Source organism: Macaca mulatta, chromosome 3 (assembly GCF_049350105.2).
Source record: "Macaca mulatta isolate MMU2019108-1 chromosome 3, T2T-MMU8v2.0, whole genome shotgun sequence".
Taxonomy (NCBI): domain Eukaryota; kingdom Metazoa; phylum Chordata; class Mammalia; order Primates; family Cercopithecidae; genus Macaca; species Macaca mulatta.
In genome coordinates this window covers 1,122,007-1,142,752 of record NC_133408.1, presented here as the reverse complement: position 1 = coordinate 1,142,752, position 20,746 = coordinate 1,122,007, and the positions used below count along the sequence as shown (strand labels likewise).

Here is a 20,746-nt window from a genome sequence, read left to right as displayed (position 1 = left end):
AGAGAAGCTTGTGGTTCTAGATCTTGTCTGACAAACACAAATTGGTCTTTGAGCAGAACAGCAACGTTGTTTCTGGCCACAGATACTGTTGCAAGGCCGATGGCCTCTGTGATGATTTGCTGAGAAAAAACAATCTGGCTCTTTGGAGAGAGCTATGGTGTAAATGTGCTTTGTCAGCAAGACAGGCGTCTTTCCTATGGTAAAATCTGTTTTTTTTCTTTTAGATGGAAAAATTGTACCTGCATTATTTGAGAGCAGAGAGCTTTAGAAAAGCTCTGATTTATCAAAAGAAGTATCTTTTGCTGTTGATTGGTGGATTCCAGGATTCTGAACAAGAAACACTCTCCATGATTGCCCATTTGGGGGTATTTCCTTCCAAAGCGGAGCGGAAAACCACATCTCGCCCTTTCACACGGTTCCGCACGGCCGTCAGGGTGGTTGTTGCCGTATTGAGGTAAATGCCGTGACATCCAATCAGCACGTCCGCGTCTGTCCCCGTGAATGGGCAGCACGCTGCATGGTTTTTTGGTGATTTTATTCCTTGAAACTCTATAATATGTTCTCTTTTTAAAGATGAATGGCATTTGAGGCCTTAGAGAAAATACAGATGATGAACTTGTCTTCAAGAAGTCATGTGTATGAAGCTGTCACCTTCTGAAACTAAAGATTTAAGGGCACCTTTGTATTACAGAGGAACATCTTGACTTTTAATGGGTTTCGTGCCACAGTTTTTTCCATTTCATAGTTTTAGAATGTGCTGAATTTCGAAAACTGCTTTTCCGCCTAAACGCTGTGTGGCTGTGCCTGCTCCCTGACGCCACAGTGTTCCCTGAGGCCACACACAGGCCTGTCTGGAGGAGCAGATGCAGCAGAGAGTAGCTAGGAGTCCTGTTCCTTTCAGAGACCAGGCGCCAAGAAGTTCCGTCATTGCAGCTGCGGGCTGGGCTGAAGTGGGGTGCAGGCGAGGCCTCCTGGGGTGCTGTGCTCTCAGCTTCTCTGGTCCTGGGGCACTTTTGTCTCCTCGGCTCTGAGCTCCCCTGACCGTAGGCCTTCACTGTCCATCCTTTCATCCACCCATCTGTCCATCCTGTGTTCGTGGGGAGAACACCCTGCCTGAGGAAGCATTTTAGGCACTAGATGGGGGAGGTAAGCGGACCCAAGTCCTACCTCCAGGGTCTTCCTGTCGAGGAGGGATCATTTGAAGGCAGCAGTGTCCCAGACAGGAGCAGTTTCTGTGTACCTGTGAGAGCACTGCCTAGGGTAGCTGCCACCAAGGGGCCTTCACGGGTCTCATGGAGGAATCGGCAGTGTCTGCTGTGCCTCAAAGGAGGGAAGCCGCAGGCATGATGCTTGTCCCGAAGGCCATCCTAGCAGGACGTCTGGGGCCGTGCACCCTGACCTGCATGCCCTCGTCACCTGCACCCTGCGTGCTTACCATCTGACGGACTCCTGCGAGGGCTGGGGTGTCCGTGTGCTGAGCCTGTCCGCTGGCATCTGTGACAGGATGAAGACGCGAAGGTCCTGCACACCAGGCCGGAGCAGCGTGTGTTTCCTAGTCACTGGTGTGGCTGCTGACTTTGAACTGGAGTCGTCCTGAGCTGGGCCACGGCGGGTGTCTGGGGAGCCGGATGGTCCATGGTGGGGCTGCAGTGAGGCTTCGTCAGGTGGTCGGGCGTGGGAAGGTCTCTGCCGCCAGCAGCCCTGCAAGCACTTTGGATGTGTGCACCCGGCGTGCAGGGCCCAAGTCCACAGACTGGCCAGCCTTAACGTCAAGGCCCCATTCTGCTTGTTTGATCACAGTGGGGTTTTCATTGCTCTTTCCCTTCCTGTTTTGCCATACTTTTAAGTGTGTCTTGTCTCCTTTTTTTGTAGATTACGTTTTTTGGTTAAGAAATGGCAAGAAGTAGATCGGAAAGGAGCTCTGGCACAAGGCAAAGTCCCTCGCCCAGGTGGGACTCCCGCTGCCGTTGGCCGCTGGACTCACAAACTTTTCTTCCTACTGTTTGTAGCTTTTTCATTCACCTTTGGGTCATTTTTCAGTGTTGATGGGGATGTAATAAAGCACAGTAAGAAAATCCGTGAATTCCGTCAGGGCAGTCGTTCAGAGGGAGGGTGCGCCCAGCACAGGGAGGTCAGAGCTCACGTTAGCTATGAGCACAGTTCACAGGGGCATATGGTGATGGGAAATGCTGAGATGCTCAATATATTGATTCTTTAATAGTGTTTAGCAAAATGGTCTTTTTTATTCCCCAAATCAACTGAAACTCACTTCACGTCTCTTTCCTTGTAGAGCATCATGCTTATTTCTGGCTCACTCCCATCTTTGTCTCAGGAGTTCTCTGCCGTGCCATTGCCCCCATAGCAGAGAGCACAGCTGGCTGCACTTAGCACTGAAGGAGCCGGCCCCAAAGCAGGGCATTTCCAGGGGCTCTTGTCCCAGAGTGGCAGGGGATGGGCCTGTGGCTCCGGGCCTGTGGGGCTTAGGCTGCCTGAGCCACTGCTGACCAGCACTGTAACTGGGCATTCCTGGAAGTGCCTTACCAAGTTGTTGTTTTTAGAGACAGGGGCTTGCTGTATCATCCAGGCTCGAGTGCAGTGGCACAGTCACAGCTCACTGCAGCCTTGACCTCCTGGGCTCAAGCCATCCTCCTGCGTCAGCCTCCCCAGTACCTGGGACTGTAGGCGTGAGCACTGTGCCTGGCAGCTATGTCAGCGTCGACTCCACATTTTAATAGTTGCTTCTTGAAATTAAAATGCTTTGATTCAGCCATCAGGAAAGTTTGCCCTTCTGAGTCATACCTGGTGGTCTCCAGGGTTCCTGCCCCTCCCTCCTGAGCCAGCTCCTCAGAGCTGATAGAGGCGAGACCCCCACCCAGGTCTTGAGACCCCCCCGGAGATGGGCTGCTCCTGCGGATGCGGATAATCAAAGCTCAGGTTTCTTCCAGAGCTTTTAAAAAGATACTGTAACTCGAGTACTTTAAAAATGTCTTAAAATTGCCATACAGACTCTTAAAAGCTTATACATTTAAAATTTTGATAGATGGGCCTTTACTAAAATGCATTCATTTCTTTTCCTAATCCCTTTGTTGTTAAATAATTCTGGGGAAGGGCCCCGAGTACGACGGCCGCAGTCTCCACCCAGAACCAGAGAGTCCCCCCCAACCCGGGATGTGCCCTCAGGCCACACCAGGGACCCCGCCAGAGGTCACGGACTGGCAGCAGCAGCCTCCCCACACACTGGGGGAAGGTCAGTGTGACGCCTTCAGGCCCTGTCTCCTGCCAGGGCTCTCCTCCCAGCTGACATAGGGCCTCAGAGAAATGCATTTTTAGTTCTGGCTTCGGCCCAGCCCAGAGCAAGGCAGGAAACTCTCCAGCATGAGTCCATGAGGGCCTAGAAGTCCATCCCCATTTTGGGGGAGGGCCTGCTTCTCTGGTGACTGTGGTGCCCCAGAGCCCGGTCCTGCGATCTTTACTGAAAGAGTAAATGGTGGCCGAGGGCCCCTTTTGTGAGGGATGTGCCCAGGTCAAGAAGGCATGTTGCCTGCCCTGAAGATACTTGGAAGCTCTGGGCGGAGGGAAAAGGGATACCCCTGGTGCTCCCTGGGCCTGGTAGAAGGCTAGGAGGAAGGACGGCTGAGGTGAGGACTGAGCAGGGCAGGTATCACCCTGACAAACAGTTTGGGAAGATCAGGAAAGGCAGGTGAGACCTGGTGCAGAATCCAGGTTGGGTAATAGATACATTATCGAAGATTTAGCAAATAAAGTAATATACAGTAATCTTGACTCAACTCTGGAACATTGCACAGAAGCCGTTAAAGCACTCTGTGACACTTTTTATAAGGAAGGATCTGAAGGAGACGGCCCTGAAGTCACCCATTCCCATGGGTCTGGTTGGCGGGGCTGGCGCCTTTCTTCTCTGTACTCACTCACCCTGGCTCCATCTGTCAAACTCAACTTTTTTTTTTTCTTCTCTTGGTGTGCTAATTGGTTTGAAGAGCCACTCCATCCCCAAATTCAAGATTAGAAAGATCCCTGACTGCTTCTCAAGATCCAGAACATTCCTTGACAGAGTATATTCACCATTTAGAAGTGATCCAGCAAAGACTGGGAGGGGCTCTACCAGGTAATGCAAGTCCTCGCCAAGTATTTATTAAGCTGGTTATCACTGTACCCTGGAAAGGTAGGGTCTGTCAAAAGATGGCTGGTATTCAGCTTAGTAACTCAAGTTTCAGTCTGAACAATCAGTGTCACTAATAGTATTAGCATAGAGGTTATAAGTGAAGATTCTCACAGAAGTCTAAGCCGATGTACTCAGCGATACGTGCTGGGGTCAGTTTGACTTAATTACCGTCTGGACTTCTTTGTCCTTTCTCTTACATTGATAGCGAACATAAAGATTATATTTCGACCAGGATATAATTTGTTCAGTGTTTCTTAAATATCATAATTTAAACCACTGTATATTATAATTCATATTTTTACCAAAATTTACATGAATTCAGTGATAGTGTTTCAAAATTGTGAAATTCTTTTTCAAAAAATCTGTGAAGCCTTGTAACCAATTTGCTGCCTCATTTTTATTTATGTGCAGATTCTCCTTCAAAGAAATCCTGCCACCAGAAGATTAAACAGTGAATAAAATGCCATGGCTGTTACCTGCGACAATTCTATCTGAGGAAAAGATTTGTTTTTCCCTTTTCCCAAGGAAGCTCGTGGGACAGCATGGGCACTACTCTTCACATGCGGTGACAGCAGCCCCAGATGCCTTCAATTTAGTGTCCTCACCTTTATGCATGACTGCAAAGCCAGATGGAGCATTTTCTATGGAGCCTCTGTATGTTTTAGGCCTGTGACTTTCGTGAGGTGACAGGTACTCACTCCAATGAGCCCTGGCTGTGTGCTGTTGTGTGTCTATCAGCAGATCCATCCTTCCTGGATACACAGAGAATGGCTTCCTGTTGTTTTGTTTATTTTCTTAACGTGCACAGATGGAAACTTCATTTAAAAATAAAAACAAAACAACTCAAAAAGGAATAAAATGTAATCACTGTTTTGTTTGTGAATAGCCCTTGTGTTTTTTCCATTTTATCCATTTTATCAGTTTGCCCTTCTGACTAAAAAATTGAGCAGAGAGTTTATGTCAAACTCATGGAAGTCAAAAAGTTTCAGTGGAACTCAAAGCATTCTTGAATAGCCACTTGACTGTTGTTTACTCTTAATTGGTTTCTTATTTTCTTAAAGATGCTGCCACTATGTATCCACCTCTCATGGCCATGCCATGCTTTTTTTTTGAGACGGGAGTCTGGCTCTGTCACCCAGGCTGGAGTGCAGTGGTGCAATCTTGGCTCACTGCAACCTCCACCTCCCGGGCTCAAGCAACTCTCTTGCCTCAGCCTCCTGAGTAGCTGGGATTACAGGCACCCACCACCACGCCTTGCTAATTTTTGTATTTTTAGTAGAGACAGTTTCACCATGTTGGCCAGGCTGGTTTTGAATTCCTGACCTCAAATGATCCATCCTCCTCGGCCTCCCAAAGTAAGTGCTGGGATTACAGGCGTGAGCCACCACGCCTGGCTGGCTGTGCTTTTTTATGTTTCATTCATACTCGCTTAGACTAGACAGTAATATCTAGCCAAGGACCCTTTACCCAAAAATGTACTAGGTGGGTATAATTATTTTTAGAGACAAGGTCTCACTCTGTCACCCAGGCTGGCGTGCAGTGGCGCAATCACAACTCACTGCAGCCTTGACCTACCGAAGAGCCCAAACGATCCTCCTGCTTAACCTCCCAAGTAGTTGGGACTATAGGTGCGCACCACCACGCCTGGCACTAATTTTTGTATTTCTTTTAGAGACAAGGTTTCACTTTGTTTCCCGGCCTGGTCTCATGCTCCTGGCTCAAGCAATCCTACTGCCTCTGCCTCCCGAGTAGCTAGGACTACAGGCAAACACTGCCACATTCAGCTAATTTTTTTCTTTTTTTTAGTAGAGATGGGGTCTCACTCTGTTGCCCACACTGGTCTTGAACCCCTAGCTTCAAGTGATCCTCCTGCCTTGGCCCCCCAAGGTGCTGGGAATACAGGCTCAAGACACTGTGCCCTGCCCTAACTTCCAGTTTATTGAAGGAGAAATAAATGAAACTATGAGGAAAAAGATGAACGTGGGCTATTCTACAGTTAACTGCCCTCATTTCATCAAAGAGACAATGGGATGTCAATGTGAGGAACCTGTTCTAGGTTAAAGAAGCCAAGAAGCTGTCAGCCGGGCGTGGTGTCTCACACCTGTAATCCCAGCACTTTGGGGGGTCGAGGCGGCCAGATCACAAGGTCAGGAGTTTGAGACCAGTGTAACCAACATGGCGAAACCCCATCTCTACTAAAAAAACAAAAATCAGCTGGGTGTGGTGGCGGGCTCCCATAATCCCAGCTACTCGGGAGGCTGAGGCAGGAGAATCACTTGAACCCGGGAGGCGGAGGTTGCACTGAGCCACAAGTCCTCAGTACCAAAAGGTGCCAGTGAAGACACTAGATTGCAGATAGAGATGTTCCTGTTTTGTGTATAAGCCACCCAGTTTCACTCAAAAATTGGGATCAGTAGCACCAGCTAGTACAGTAACCCCATCCCTGGGTGTTGGCTTAGGCAGCAGTCTCAACTGCTAGTTCAAAGTTCAAAATATCACCCTTGTATCTGGTAGAAGCAGCCCTCCCTTGGGACAGCAGAGTTCAGAGTTACAAGATGAGAAGCAAAAATTCCTTCTGGGGTTACCTGGCATAACAGGAGGAGGGGCCATTCGTATCTGCAGCCCTTAGGTTTCCAAGCCAGCATACGCTGGCTGTGGGAGAAGTAGCACTAGGTATTGTTCAGTCAAAGCCCATACCACATCCTGTGTTACAGCACTCCATATTGACGGTATTGTCTCCAATCTGGCATCATAGTTGAGCCTTCGGGAGGCCTTTCCACCATCCACTAAGCGAGCTACTTCTGACTGATAGGAGTTTGGGGTAAGATGAGGGCATCGCACAGCCACATGCTCAGAGCCACACTTACTGTCAGAAGAGTTTTCTGGTTAGAAGCGATGATGAATTAGGAATTTGGGAAGTCTGCAAATGAGTGTTGGGCAGAAAAGCAATTCATATGCAGAATAGGAATGAATAGATGCAGGGGGACAGCAGAGCTGGAGAACTGCATGGGAGCCTGAGGTACCTGTTCATGCTGCCTGCTGCCACCTCCCTGACCTGCTGGAGGCTTGTCTCCTTTTCCGACACCATTCTCTAACACCAGCTGCCTGTCCTACAGTTCCATTCTGACACTACCTAGAATCAGAATGGACAGAGTTTCCACAAGTTAAGGACAAAGTCCTTCAATTTTTATTTTATTATATTTGTAGAGATGGGGGTCTCCCTGTTGCCCAGGCTGGTCTCGAATTCCTGGGCTCAAGTGATCCTATCCTGGCCTCCCAAAGTGCTAGGATTACAGGCGTGAGCCACAGTGCCCAGCCTAAAGTCGTTCAATTCTGATACTACCTGGAGTCAGCACAGACCCTAAAGGCTAAGGACTCAGTCTCCACTTCAGACATCAGCCACAAGTGGTGTTCCCAGGCTACTGCAATTCTGCCCAGCCAATTTGTTTGTGGGGTTTTCACCCCCACCCCCGTAGGTTTAATAATTTGCTAGAACGACACAAAGTACTATTCTTGGGATTACCAGTTTATTATACAGGGTACAACAAAGGAACAGCCAAATGGAAGAGGTGAGCAGGACAGGTATGGGGCCCAGAACTTCTGTGTCCACTGCAGGCGTGCTGCCCTCCCAGCATTATTGGGGGAACCCACCCCCAATATTTCAACATAGGTTCTTTCTATTTTTCCCTAAGGGTCTGCTGGTCTGAGAAATAGAACAGAGAGAGGAATTTTACAGCTGGGCTGCTGGGGGTGACATCACTTGGTGGTAGGACCGTGATGTCCACCTGAGCCGCAAAACCAGCAGGTTTTTATTAAGGACTTCAAAAGGGGAGGGGGTGTGTGAACAGGGAGTAGGTCACAAAGATCACATGCTTCAAAGGGCAAAAAGGAGAACAAAGATCACATGCTTCTGAGGCCAATAAAGATCACAAGGCCAAGGGCAAAACCAAAAACTGGTAAGAGTCTATGTTCAGCTGTGCATGTATTGTCTTGATAAACATCTTAAACAACAGAAAATGGGGTTTGAGAGCAGAGAACCAGTCTGACCTCAAATTTACCAGGCAGCGTTTTTTTTCCCCACCCTAAGCCTGAGGGTACTGCAGGAAACCAGGGCGTATTTTCAGTCCTTATCTCAACCGCATAAGACACACACTCCCAGAGCGGCCATTGATAGACCTTCCCCCAGGAATGCAATAATTTTCCTAGGGTCTTAATATTCCTTGCTAGGAAAATAATTTAGGGATCTCTCTCCTACTTGCACGTCCGTTTATAGGCTCTCTGCAAGCAGAAAAATAGGGCTCTTTTTGCCTGACCCCGCAGGCAGTCAGACCTTATGGTTGTCTTCCCTTGTTCCCTAAAATCGCTGTTATTCTGTTCATTTTCAAGGTGCACTGATTTCATACTGTTCAAACACACGTTTTACAATCAATTTCTATAGTTAATGCAGTCATCACAGTGGACCTGAGGTGACGTACATCCTCAGCTTACCACGATAACAGGATTAAGAGATTAAAGACAGACAGGTGTAAGAAATTATGAGTATTACTAGGGAAGTGATAAATGTCCATGAAATCTTCACAATTGATGTCCCTCTGCCGCGGCTCCAGCCAGTCCCTCAGTTCGGGGTCCCTAACTTCCTGCAACACAGCACAACCCAGAACCTCCCTAAGCCTCACTGTCCAAGAGTTTTTATCAAGGCCTCATTACACAGTCATGATGGACTGGATTACTGATCACATGATTGAACTTAAAACTCCAACCCTCTCCCCTCTCCAGAGGTTTGAGGGTGGGGCTGAAAATCCTAATCCTCCAATCATGTGGCTGGGTCCTCTGGTGTCCAGCCCTTATCCTGGAAGGGCCCCACCACAATCACCTCAAAACCCTGAATAGAAAACTTTTACTGAATGCACCTGGGATGGTGCCTGATATGGTTTGGATCTGTCTCTGCCCAATCTCATGTTGAAATCTAATCCCTAATGTTGTAGGTGGGACCTGGTGAGAGGTGACTGGATCACGGGGACAGTTTCTCATGAATGGTTTAACACCTGGGTGCTGTTCTCAGACAGTGAATGAGTTCTCACGAGATCCAGTTGTTCAAGTGTGTGGCACCTCCACCCTCTCTCTTCTCCTAATCCAGCCATGTGAAGTGCCTTGCTCCCCCTTTGTCTTCTGCCATTATTGGAAGCTTCCTGAGGCCTCCCCAAAGAAGAAGCCACTATGCTTACTGTACAGCAGAACCATGAGCCAAATATACCTCTTTTCTTTATAAATCATCCAGTCTCAGGCATTTTTTTTTTTTTTTTTGAGACAGAGTCTTGCTCTGTCACCCAGGCTGAAGTACAATGGCATAATCTCGGCTCACTGTAACCTCTGCCTCCCGGGTTTAATCAATTATCCTGTCTCAGCCTCCCGAATAGCTGGGACTACAGGTGCGTGCCACCACACCCAGCTAATTTTTGTATTTTTAGTAGAGATGGGGTTTCACCATATTGGTCAGGCTGGTCTTGAACTCCTGACCTCAGGTGATCCACCAGCTTTGGCCTCCCAAAGTGCTGGGATTACCGGCCTGAGCCACCACACCTGGCCTCAGGCATTTCTTTATGTGAGAACAAATACAGTGCCTCACAGAGAGATGCTGATTCTCAAAACCCAACAATACCACCTTAATTGCCTGCAGACCCCTAAGACTCTGATCCCAATACAGCCCACAGAAGTATGAGGCATACTATAGGAGGAGATAGCCTATACAACAAATCATTAAACTGGACATAAACAACAGCATGCCACTGAAACTGGAAACAGTATACACAAAACTATGCCCAAACAGATTCACAAGGCGTAAGTGTGTGACCCAAGTGAGTGGCCAAATGCATGGTGCCACCTTTTCTACTTCACACCCCCTCAGTCTACATCTGTGGTTTCATGGGATGCTCCCTATGACCAGTTGACAGAAGAGGAAAAAATACAGGTTTGTTTTACCAATGGATTCATACCGTATGGTGGCATGAACTATAAATAGCTGCTACACTAGTGGCTCACACCTGTAATCTCAGCACTCTGGGAGGCCGAGGCAGGCGGATCACGAGGTCAGGAGATTGAGATCATCCTGGCTACCATGGTGAAATCCCATCTTTACTAAAATACAAAAAATTAGCTGGGCATGGTGGCGAGCACCTGTAGTCCTAGCTACTCGGGAGGCTGAGGCCGGGGAATCACTTGAACTCGGGAGGCAGAGGTTGCAGTGAGCTGAGATCGCACCACTGGACTCCAGCCTGGAAGACAGAGTGAGACTCTGTCTCAAAAAACAAATGAACAAAAAAATAGTTGCTACACTACAACCTAGTTTAGGGTTGGATTTTTGAAGATTTCCAGTTGGCAAAACTTGGGAGGGTACAGCTGGTGGTCCATCTTATGTGGAAAGGAAGGTGTCTGAATTTACTGATCCACAAGCATTCCTGTGCAGTTACTGACTGTCCAGCTGGTCAGTAACAGAAAAAGATTGCAAAGAATGGTTTCAAGGAAGGCTTCAGTGCCAGGCTCAGTGGCTCATGCCTTTGGGAGGCTGTGCCTTTAGCATGTTGTCCCAGTGCTCTGCCAGGCACGGGGGCCCATGGACACTACACTTCCTTGGCTATAAAGTGAATCTCATTTGAAATGTTACGTGATTGTGTCAGTGAAACAAACACTCCTTAAGCCTTGCTGGCTGACACTTGTGAGTAGGAGAAGACAAGCTTTGTATCTGGAATATGAGACTATTCTTGTGCAACGTGAACCACCAGCCCTTCCAGGATGGGAGAGTTCCAATACAGTAAACTCTCCTTATAAAACGGGACTCTGTCTGAAGACCTCTGTAAACCTGGATGTTTGTGCTCCTTGATGAAGTGACCCACAATGGGAGTTTAGCATTGGTCTCTTTTGCTGGCAGGTTAGATATTCAGGGGCAGCGAGATATTAACCAAAGCAGGGTAGATTGGCTTTGGTTAGAGAACCCATGCTGTTAGGCCCATGAACAGCCTCCAACTCCATCACCCTGGCTACCTTGTCCATGTGCCCATCATGCCAGTACTGCAGTGGCCAGTAAGAGATGCTGTCCAGTATCAATTAGCTGAGTCAACTGTATACTTGGTTGCATAATGCTTCTTCCATGGATGCTCTCTGGTGGGCATTAACATTATATACAAAGAACATCATACTTCGTGCCTATTCCGACCACATAAACCGACCACACACCTCCTTATCTCCAACTTCCAATTGTTTTCTTTCCAGGCCCTCTAGCACTGCCCATGACCCCATGTATATTCTCACCTTGGGCCACTTCTTCCACAGACAAGTGGATGACCAGGAGTTCTGCCTGAAATGCTGCCTACTAAGAGGATACGCCCTTATCACCATTTTTCAAGGTCACCCCTGAGGAGGCTATGATGTCGCTGCTATTTTCATTCTGAACTCATACTGAGCCAACCCATTTATACACCATGCTCACAATGTTTACTCCTGTCAACCGGTTGTAAGGGCCTCCTCACACGGTCACAGGTGTGAAATGACATTGTGGCTGATACAACAGTTCTGGAAGTCATGTGCATCTGTGCTCTACAGCTCCTTTGGTAACCTCTGTACATTCTCATGCTCAATCTTGAACATACTACTTCCATATTATGAGGGACTGTTGCTGGTCCCAACTGATGTTATGACTTGGTAGTTTAACACGTAACAGGCAGTTCTGGCTGCATGGTCATCTGGTGGCTTATGGTCCGGTGTTCCATCTCTGTCAGAGCCAAGTAGCACGCCAGAAGATAGATCTACATCCCCCTGCCCCCCAGACACACAGAATTCTCTGCTCCAGGTGGCATGACAGAACCTCAGAGTTCTGCATTGTGAATTTCCCACTGGGCATGTCAGAAACTCTACATTGCATCATTCTGCACCATTAATAATGCCAAAACCTTACCTGTTAGACTATATGGCCCAGGCAATAGCATTACTTCATCACAACCCAGAGCTACTGTACAGACTTTTCCAGTCCTGGGCTCTTTCCAAAACTGGCAATCTCCCAATTCCACTAGTATTTGGACCAAAGCAGTATTCCCAGGTGTGGGGTATGCTGCCTCCAGAACCTAAGGCAAGAACTAGTTCAAGAACCAACAAGTGTTTTACTTTCTCAATGGCAGGAGGTGCAAGAAGCAATAATTCATTAGCTTTTGGAAAGGATGCCCTAGAGCACCCCTGACCAATGGAGTCCTAAAAATGTTAGAATGTAGGAGGCTCCTAGATTCCTGTAGGGTTTATATGCCACTCTCTGGAGCAGCTGTCTCCAGGATCTTCTGCACTTCTCATCCGGCTGATCAACATGTCACTGATGTAAAGGAACAATGTAATATTCTACAGGATATCTAGGTGGTCCAGATCTCTTTGGATTATGACAGAGAACAAGAGAAGTAACATAACCTTCAAGCAAAACTGTATTTTAATTCCATGCAAATGCAAAATGTTTTTGATCCCTGACAGGTACAGAAAAGAACAAATCCACCTAGTCAACAACTACCTACCATATCTGGCAGAGAGGCTATTAGGGATCCTTTTTTTTTTTTTTTTTTTTTTTTTTTTTTAAGATAGAGTCTCACACTGTCACCTGGGCTGGAGTGCAATGGCATGATCTCGGCTCACTGCAACCTCCACCTCCCAGGTTCACAGGATTCTCCTGCCTCAGCTTCCCCAGTAGCTGGGATTACAGGTGCACACCACCACACCCGGCTAATTTTTCATATTTTTGGTAGAGACAGGGTTTCACTATGTTGGCCATACTGAACTCCTGACCTCATGATTTGCCCACCTTGGCCTTCCAAAGTGCTGGGATTTCAGGCGTGAGCCACTGCGCCAGCCAGGGATACTTCTTAGATGAGTTTGTAGCAGTGTACCCAAAACAACTACTGGTTGACAGCAAACAGAGTAGGCTGTCATTCTCCAGGATCCTTGTGATTTCTGCAGGGGTCACGCTGGTAAATTAAACAAAAATGCTGGTAACCACCACTTGCATCACTTGAATCCTTAAAAGTGGCACTTATCTCTGCCATTCCACTCTGGGATAATTGTTTTATAATCGTGGTAGGGGATGGGGCAGTTTCAGGTTTCTGTTTGGCTTTTTCCATTTTATCTAACTCTACAGGTCAAGGACCTGGAATAAGCATTAACTGCCAAGTATGTCAATGTCAATTATTCACTGGAAGGCTAAGAAAATGATCACTACATCAGTCCACTAGGTCTATGGGTCCGCTGTAAGCTGGACCTTTAGCAGGACTCCATCAATTACCTGGCCACCATACGCAGCCACTCTAACAGAAGGGGATGATGCTCTAGGTGTCTGGACATCAATTTAGACCCTGTGTCCACAAGTCTTCCAAATGTTTGGCTAATCACTTTTCGCCAGGATGTAGTTATCAAAAGAAATTGCTATCAGACCCTTTGGAAAAATACCTGGGGATTCATTTCTGTGTATACTTGTACAGTTATAAGTCCTTCTTCTTGGTTATTTGGCCACCTCCCAAGTAATGTTTCCATTTCTGAAAACTGGCTCAGTTCCAGAAACTGGACATGGAATCCTGATTTTTTAAAACTGGGACAAGCATCTTGATTTTTTTATTTTCTTCAATTGAGACAGAGTCTTGCTGCGTTGCCCGGGCTGGAATGCAGTGGTGCAACCACAGCTCACTGTAACCTTGAACTCCTGGGCTCAAGTGATCCTCCCACCTCAGCTTCCCAAAATGCTAAGATTACAGGCACAGGCCACCGTGCCTGGACTGATTTTTTTTTTTTTTTTTTGCCAGCTTAGTACCCTCCTTAGCTGCCCATCTATTTTGCCTCCAGGGATGCCATGTTTATTAATCAGTTCTATAACCATACAAGTGAGGCCCCCTTGGCTGCCGCTCAGACCCTGCTGGCTACTATAATTGCAGTCCTCTGACTTCTATCAGCTAAGTGTTGCCTTTGGCTTCTTGGGTTTTTTTTTTTTTTTTTTTTTGGTCCCCATTATGTCCCAGAATGGCTTCTTTTGTCTTAAGATCCCATCATCCCCAATGCTATCACCCAGCCAAGTTCTGGAACAGCCTTTCTATTGTCATTCTTGCCTACAGAGATGAGCCATCACCGAATATTTTAGTGACATCAGTGCCCCTTTCATCATCCTATGCCTAATGATCTTTATAAATGATGTGTTATTTACACCTTCATGTGGAAAATGATCATCTGGAATGTCTTCTAGACGCACAGAGTATATAAATTTCAGCATGCCACACTCCTTAACCTTTTACTGCCTTCCACCACTGTCTGCCATAGCAATTTTGCCGTTTCAATTTTGCTTACCATGGCCCATGGTTTTTTCCAAGTGTAGTGTTTTAAAAATACATTGGCAAATTTTTTTGATATTCTTCCCTTTAGAAGTTGAAGCCTAATTCCTCTCCCTTTGAATATGGGTGATTTAGTGACTCATTTCTTCCAAATAGGAAGTATCCGCAGTGATGGTATGTAACTTCTGAGAATGGTTCAGAAAAAGGATACAGCTTTCTTTTGTCCTTTGTCTTTAGATTGCCCTTGGAATCCAGCCATCATATTGTGAGGAAGCCTCGGCCACAGGGACTGGCCACGTAGGGGTGGGCTGGCTGACATCCCAATCTGGGCTGCAGCCAATCTCCAGTATCAGCTGTCAGACATTCGAGCAGATGAACCTTCACTCACTCCAACCTCTAGCCTCTGAGCTGCTCCAGCTGAGGCCTCAGACACCATGAATAGAGACAACCAATCCCCACTATGTCTGACCCACAGTAACCTAGAGATAATAAACGATTCTTGTTTTAAGCCACTAAGTGTGGAGTAATTTGTTAGGTAGCAATAGCTATACCACCATTCTAGGAGCTATCCTTGCAGGAAGTCTGCAGCCAGTCTTTGCCAAGGTGTTAAATCACATATTTCAATAAACACATCTAGGCAAGTTTACATTCCAGCTCCCTTCATCAAGCACCCTCATAATCCAGCCCCAAACTCTCCCAGCTCCTGTCAGTACATGTTGGCTGGGTGGTACAGCTTGTTATGGGCTGAAGTGTGTCCCCCTCAAAAGATGCTGAAGCCCCCTAACCCCTGGTAAATCTGAATGTGACATTATTTGGAAATGGGTCTTTGCAGACAGCTTAAGCTAAGATGAGCTCATTGGGGGGGCCCTAATCAGTATGACTGGTGTCCTTCTAAAAAGAGGTCCATGTCTAATGACCTTTGTCAATGATGTGTCATTTATGCCTTCATTTGGAGACACACACACACAAGATGACCATGTGAATATAAAGGCAGGACTGGGGCAACGCCTCTATAAGCCAAGGAACACCAAAGACTGCCAGCAAACCACCAGAAGCTAGGAGAGAAGCATGAGACAGATTCTCCCTCCCAGCCCCAGAAGGAACCAACCCTGTGAACACTTTGATCTCAGACTCTAGCCTCCATAACTCGGAGACTGCCTAGTTTGTCTGCTAGTTACTGAAACCCCAGCAAATTAGTAACACAGTTCTTTTGAGGGGGAGGGAGCTATAGTCTCTTTTCTATCTCATTGTTTCCAGCTGAATAATGCAAAAGAAACAACCATAAGTATATATCTACTGTGCAGTAAGTGGTGGGAAGGAGGAGGAGGAGTGCCAGGTTAGTAGGAGAGGTGAGCCACCCCGGCGGGCTTCAGGTTCAAGGCAGGCCAGGTGTGATGGCTTACTGGAGCCAAGGAGTTTGAGACAAGCCTGGGCAACATAGCAAGACCTTGCCTCTACAAATAATAAAAAACGTATCTGGGCATGGTGACAGGTGCCTGTAGTCCCAGTTACTTAGCCTAAGGTGGGAGGATCGTTTGAGCCCAGGAAGTTGAGGCTACAGTGAACCATGATCCAGCAACTGCACTCTAGTCGGGGCAACAGAGTGAGACACTGTCTACAAAAAAAAGGTTTAAGGCAGTTTGGGGAGTCAAAATCTTTGAAGGCATCTACACGGGTATCTCCAACCCATGTGTGATGTTTTATTTTTTTTAAAGACAAGGCCTCACTCCTGTTGCCCAGACTGGAGTGCAGTGGTGCAATCACAGCTCACTACAACCCTGACTTCCAGGGCTCAGGTGATCCACCCACCTTAGCCTCCCATGTAGCTGGGACCACAGCCGTGGCCACCATGCCCAGCTAGTTTTTTGTGTTTTCAGTAGAGACGGGGTTTTGTCATGTTGCCCAAGCTGGTCTTGAACTCCTGGACTCAAGCGATCTTCCCGCTTCGGCCTCCCAAAGTGCTGGGATTACAGGTGTGAGCCACTGTGCCCGGCCTCATCTTTTCTTAGCAGGGCTCCAAACTTAGTGGAAGAGGATTGCCTTGTTTGGGTGTTTTCCTATTTTTGGAGTTCAGTCAAACAGGGATGTTAATTCCTGGGTCTGGTTCTTGTCTTTGGCCTGCTGCAGTAAATGATGCTTCTCTGTATGCAACAGGACAGACTTACTGGCTTACAACTGTATGTTGCTTGCCTTCAGCTGACCACTATTCTTAAGAGACTCGGTGGCACTAAGCAATAGCTATCCAATCCCTTTTTCCTTCTTTTTACCACGTTCAGCATATATGAAATGTCTGATACTTCACCCACTCGTGCATTCCATTTCACTACTTCACCCTCCTACTTCACTACTGGTGAGTGAGTGATGCAGCCTCGAATCCCATCTTCTCACCAGCTTTACTGTTGCAGAATGGTTTCTCCAGAAGCAGATGCCGCGACTGAGCGTGGGGTACGAGAACGTCGACATGGTATCTACACCTGTGAAAGGAAGGGGAAGGAAGCAGGACTGGACGGAGGAAGAAGGGTATGCAGGTCCCGCAAAGCTTTGGCCAGCCTCGTGCGGAGCTCTGGAACAAGAACTGCTGAAGTTGGCAGACTCGGACACTCCTGCCTCAGTAACAGGCGGGCAGCACCGGGGCACGGCCACGGCCACGCTCGCACCGTCAGACACACCCCCACACATTCGGGGAGCAGGGCCTTCAGGAGGCGGCGGGGCCCTCTCAGTCTAGCTCCGCCAGGCCCCTCGTCCGTCCTCCCGCCCTCCAAGGTCACCTCGCGGTCCGACATGGCTGTTGGGGCTCCTTCGGGGCCAGCGACGTGTCCTTCTAGGGCTATTTTTTAAAACAAAGCGTGAACACAGGCAAAGGCACGAGAAAGGTGCCTCGCCGCCACCACGGACTGCGCCGCGTTTGCGGTCAACACAGCCCGAAAGCGAAGACAGCGGTCAACGCGGATGCGCCACGCCGCGAGGACCGAGGAGGAACCCCGGGAGGGGCGGGTCGGGGGGAGGACCAAGCGCGGGGCCACCAGCGGCGCCGGGGGGGTCAGCGCCAACGCCCACGGGCTGGTCATCCCCACGCAGGCGCCTCGGGCCGCAACTCGACGGCCAGGCCCAGTCAGACCAGCCACCCTCAGGCCGGCCCAGCGCAGAGCCTGTCGGGAGCGGCGCTCTCCCGCCTCTCCCAATGGGAGCCCGGAGCGGCATCGACGCGTCTTCGGGCCAATGGAAGCGAGGCTCTGGTGTTGCTGGGCGGGGCCGGGAGGGCAGCCCAAGCGCGAGACCCACTGCGCACGCGCGCTCGCTACCCGCCCTTCCCGCCGCGTACGCGCTCCCGCGTAGGGCCGGCCGGGCGCTCAGGAGCGCGCGGGGCGGCGGCGGCGCGGAGGAGCCATCCGCGCTCGTTCCCGGGCGGGTGCGTTGCCGCTCTGGGCGCGCCCCTGCCCCGCCGCCTCCCGCTCTTCGCCTGGCGGATGTAGGTTGTTGGCCTGAGGGGAGCGACGTAGCCGTGGTGTGCGCTGCCGCCGCCAGGCCCGGTCCGGTTCCAGCCTCTGCCCGGACGCTAGCCGGCCTGGCCATGGCTGACCGCGGGTGCCCGCTGGAGGCGGCGCCGCTGCCTGCAGAGGTGCGGGAGAGCCTGGCTGAGCTGGAGCTGGAGCTGTCTGAAGGTGAGCCGGACCCCGCCCTCAACCCCCACGACCCGCCCTCACCCGGGACCCCCGCGCAGCCCCTCGCTCCGGGACCCCGCCCTTCACCCCCGGGACCCCCACGCGGCCTCTCGCCCCTGGGACCCCTGGCCCTCAACGGAACCCCGGTTCCTGTACCCCGGGACCCCAACCCTCGCCCCGGAGACACCGTTCCTCAACCCCGGGACCCCGCCCCTCACCCGGGACCCCAGCACGGCCCCTCACTCCGAGACCCCAGCACGGCCCCTCACTCCGAGACCCCTGCCCTTCACCCCCAGGATCCCCGCCCCTCACCCCCGGGACCCCAGCGCAGCTCCTCACGCCCGGGACCCCACCCCTCCCCCCGGGACCTCCTGCCCCTCACCCCCGGAACCCCGCGCGGCCCCTCACCCCGGGGACCCCACCCTTCACCCTGGGAGTCCCGCGCTGCCCCTCCGGACCCCCGACCGTCAGCCCCGGCACCCCCGCGCGGCCCCTCAAACCAGGGACTACTGTCCCGCCTCTCATCCAAGGACCCCACCTCCCCCTGGCCCCTCACACCTGGGACCCTTACTCCTCACCCCAGGACCCCAAAACGGCCCTGCACCCAAGACCCCCGACTGGACCCCCACATCGGGACCCCTGCCAAACTTCTGGAGACCTTTCCCTATACCCAGCTGCTCCCCCCATGGGATCCGACCCCAAGGACTGGCTTTGACTAGGTCGTTTGGACAGTTGTGAGAATCTTGAGAGGAATGACCACTTTTGCCCCAAGGTGTGAGCCCTGCTTTTCTAAAGGCTGTAGGTCTGGGCTTGGTCTGGGCTTCACTGGGGTGACTGCGCCCGTTGTCTGCAGGCAGCTACTTCCCTCGGATCTGGGAGCCCTTGCCGCGCACCTGATACTCTAGGAGCTGCACCCTGTGCCTCATTTTATTATCTATAAAGCGGGGTTATAACAGCACTTTCCATTTTGGATTGTTATGAGGCTAAAATACTTTAATGTATGCAAAGCACATAACACTTAGGAGTTGTTAGCCCCCTCATGGAATTTTTTAAAGTAAAAAAAAAAAGTCCTATAAATGGTTGGTTGATAAAAATAGACTGGAGTAATCTGGCTTCAGAGGTGGTGGGTGGCATTTCCCATTTGGATGTTATCCCTTTCAAGGCCTGTGTCCTGATATTCCTTTTGGCTGTCATTAGGAAAGAGTTAAGTTCTCCAGTGTCAGAAAGGACTTGCAGTCCTTGAAGAAAAGCATGTAATTGATTCTTACTCTGTTTTTGAGACCTAAATGCATTTTCGGCTTTTAGAATCCATTTTTTTAATAATCTTATTATTCTTAATTTAAGTTTCAGATTGATAACATTTTGCTGGGTCTGGGGTAGTTATTTCTCAAAACATCTAATTTATATGCACTAGCATATAGTTAGTCATTTAATCCTTACCAACCTTAGGGAGGTAGATGCTGTTGTGATCTTGTTTTACATATAATACAACGTGTACTTGCAACTATTTTGAATTCAGCATTCAGCTTTTTAAAAATGTTGTGATATGTGGCATGTTTTTTTTTTTTTGAGATGGAGTCTTGCTCTGTCGCCCAGGCTGGAGTGCAATGATGTGATCTCGGCTCACTGCAACCTCTGCCTCCCAGGTACAAGTGATTCTTCTGCCTCAGCCTCCCGAGTAGCTGGGATGACAGGCGCTTGCCACCATGCTAGGCCAATTTTTGTTTTTTAGTAGAGTCAGGGTATCACCATGTTGACTAGGCTGGTCTCAAACTCCTGACCTCAGGTGATCCGCCTGCCTCAGCCTCCCAAAGTGCTGCCTCGGCCTCCCAAAGTACAGGCATGAGCCACCGTGCCTGGCTTGTGGCACATTTTTAAAAATGGAAGTACAGGCCGAGTACACAGTGGTTCATGCTTGTAATCCCAACACTTTGGGAGGCCACGTTGGCTTGGAGACAGGAGTTCAGAACAGCTTGGGCAACATAGCAAGACTCTGTCTCTACAGTATTAAAAAAAATTAGCTGGACGTGATGGTGTGCACCTGTAGTCCCAGCTACTTGGGAGGCTGAGGCAGGAGGATCACTTGAGCCCTGGAGCACTCCAGCCTGGGCAATAGAACAAGACCCTGTCTCTCACAAAAAAAAAGGAAAAAAAAGGAAAGAAATGGATGAATTTGAGAATTCTTGGTGATTAGATGCTCTTTAGGCAGTCTGGCAAAATTAAATTAGGAATAGGTTTGACAGGATCTACTGTACCGCATTTGTTAAGGCTCTTTAGGGAAAATCACATATATGCGGTTTAGATTCTATAGATTTCAAGCATATTTTTGCATATTGCTCCTAATTTCTGCTCCAGTGTATTCGTTATTCCCTCAGTTTTTCGTTGTTTTGTAGTCGTGTTTGAGTGCTTGCTAGGCATGGACAACTGAATCCTTTCCTCAAAGAACTTTATAATTTGTGCGACAGAACACAGGTACTTAAATGAAAGAAATGTTTCCTATCTGTTGGATCCATTTATGCTCTTGTCATCTTAGAGATATGTAGGGGATGTATAGATAAGTAAAG

General features: G+C 49.1%; 2 protein-coding genes and 1 long non-coding RNA gene across 33 annotated transcripts in view; 2 read left to right on the top strand and 1 right to left on the bottom strand.

Annotated features, from left to right (window-relative positions):
* PCNT (pericentrin) overlaps nt 1-5,039 on the top strand; it is a 121,047-nt gene extending 116,008 nt beyond the window's left edge. For all 13 annotated transcript variants that reach the window (XM_077995265.1, XM_015132670.3, XM_077995264.1 and 10 more), the window contains 5 exons: nt 225-454; nt 1,873-1,949; nt 3,109-3,247; nt 3,996-4,123; nt 4,592-5,039. In XM_077995265.1, the coding sequence (XP_077851391.1) occupies nt 225-454; nt 1,873-1,949; nt 3,109-3,247; nt 3,996-4,123; nt 4,592-4,635 (618 nt within the window). In that variant the 3' untranslated portion in view covers nt 4,636-5,039. The remainder of the gene's footprint in view (nt 1-224; nt 455-1,872; nt 1,950-3,108; nt 3,248-3,995; nt 4,124-4,591) is intronic.
* Nucleotides 5,040-14,734: 9,695 nt separating this feature from the next.
* Nucleotides 14,735-16,982, bottom strand: LOC144339574 (uncharacterized). The gene is made up of 2 exons (XR_013414746.1): nt 16,440-16,982; nt 14,735-15,948 (listed from the first exon to the last, which is right to left on the bottom strand). It is a non-coding gene; the product is annotated as an uncharacterized LOC144339574 (long non-coding RNA).
* An 829-nt stretch (nt 16,983-17,811) lies between these two features.
* DIP2A (disco interacting protein 2 homolog A) overlaps nt 17,812-20,746 on the top strand; it is a 110,378-nt gene continuing 107,443 nt past the window's right edge. For all 19 annotated transcript variants that reach the window (XR_013414726.1, XR_013414725.1, XM_077995282.1 and 16 more), the window contains exon 1: nt 17,812-18,182. Coding sequence is in view for 16 of the 19 variants with exons in the window: in XM_077995282.1 (XP_077851408.1) it covers nt 18,092-18,182 (91 nt within the window). In the remaining 3 variants the exon portion in view is untranslated. The remainder of the gene's footprint in view (nt 18,183-20,746) is intronic.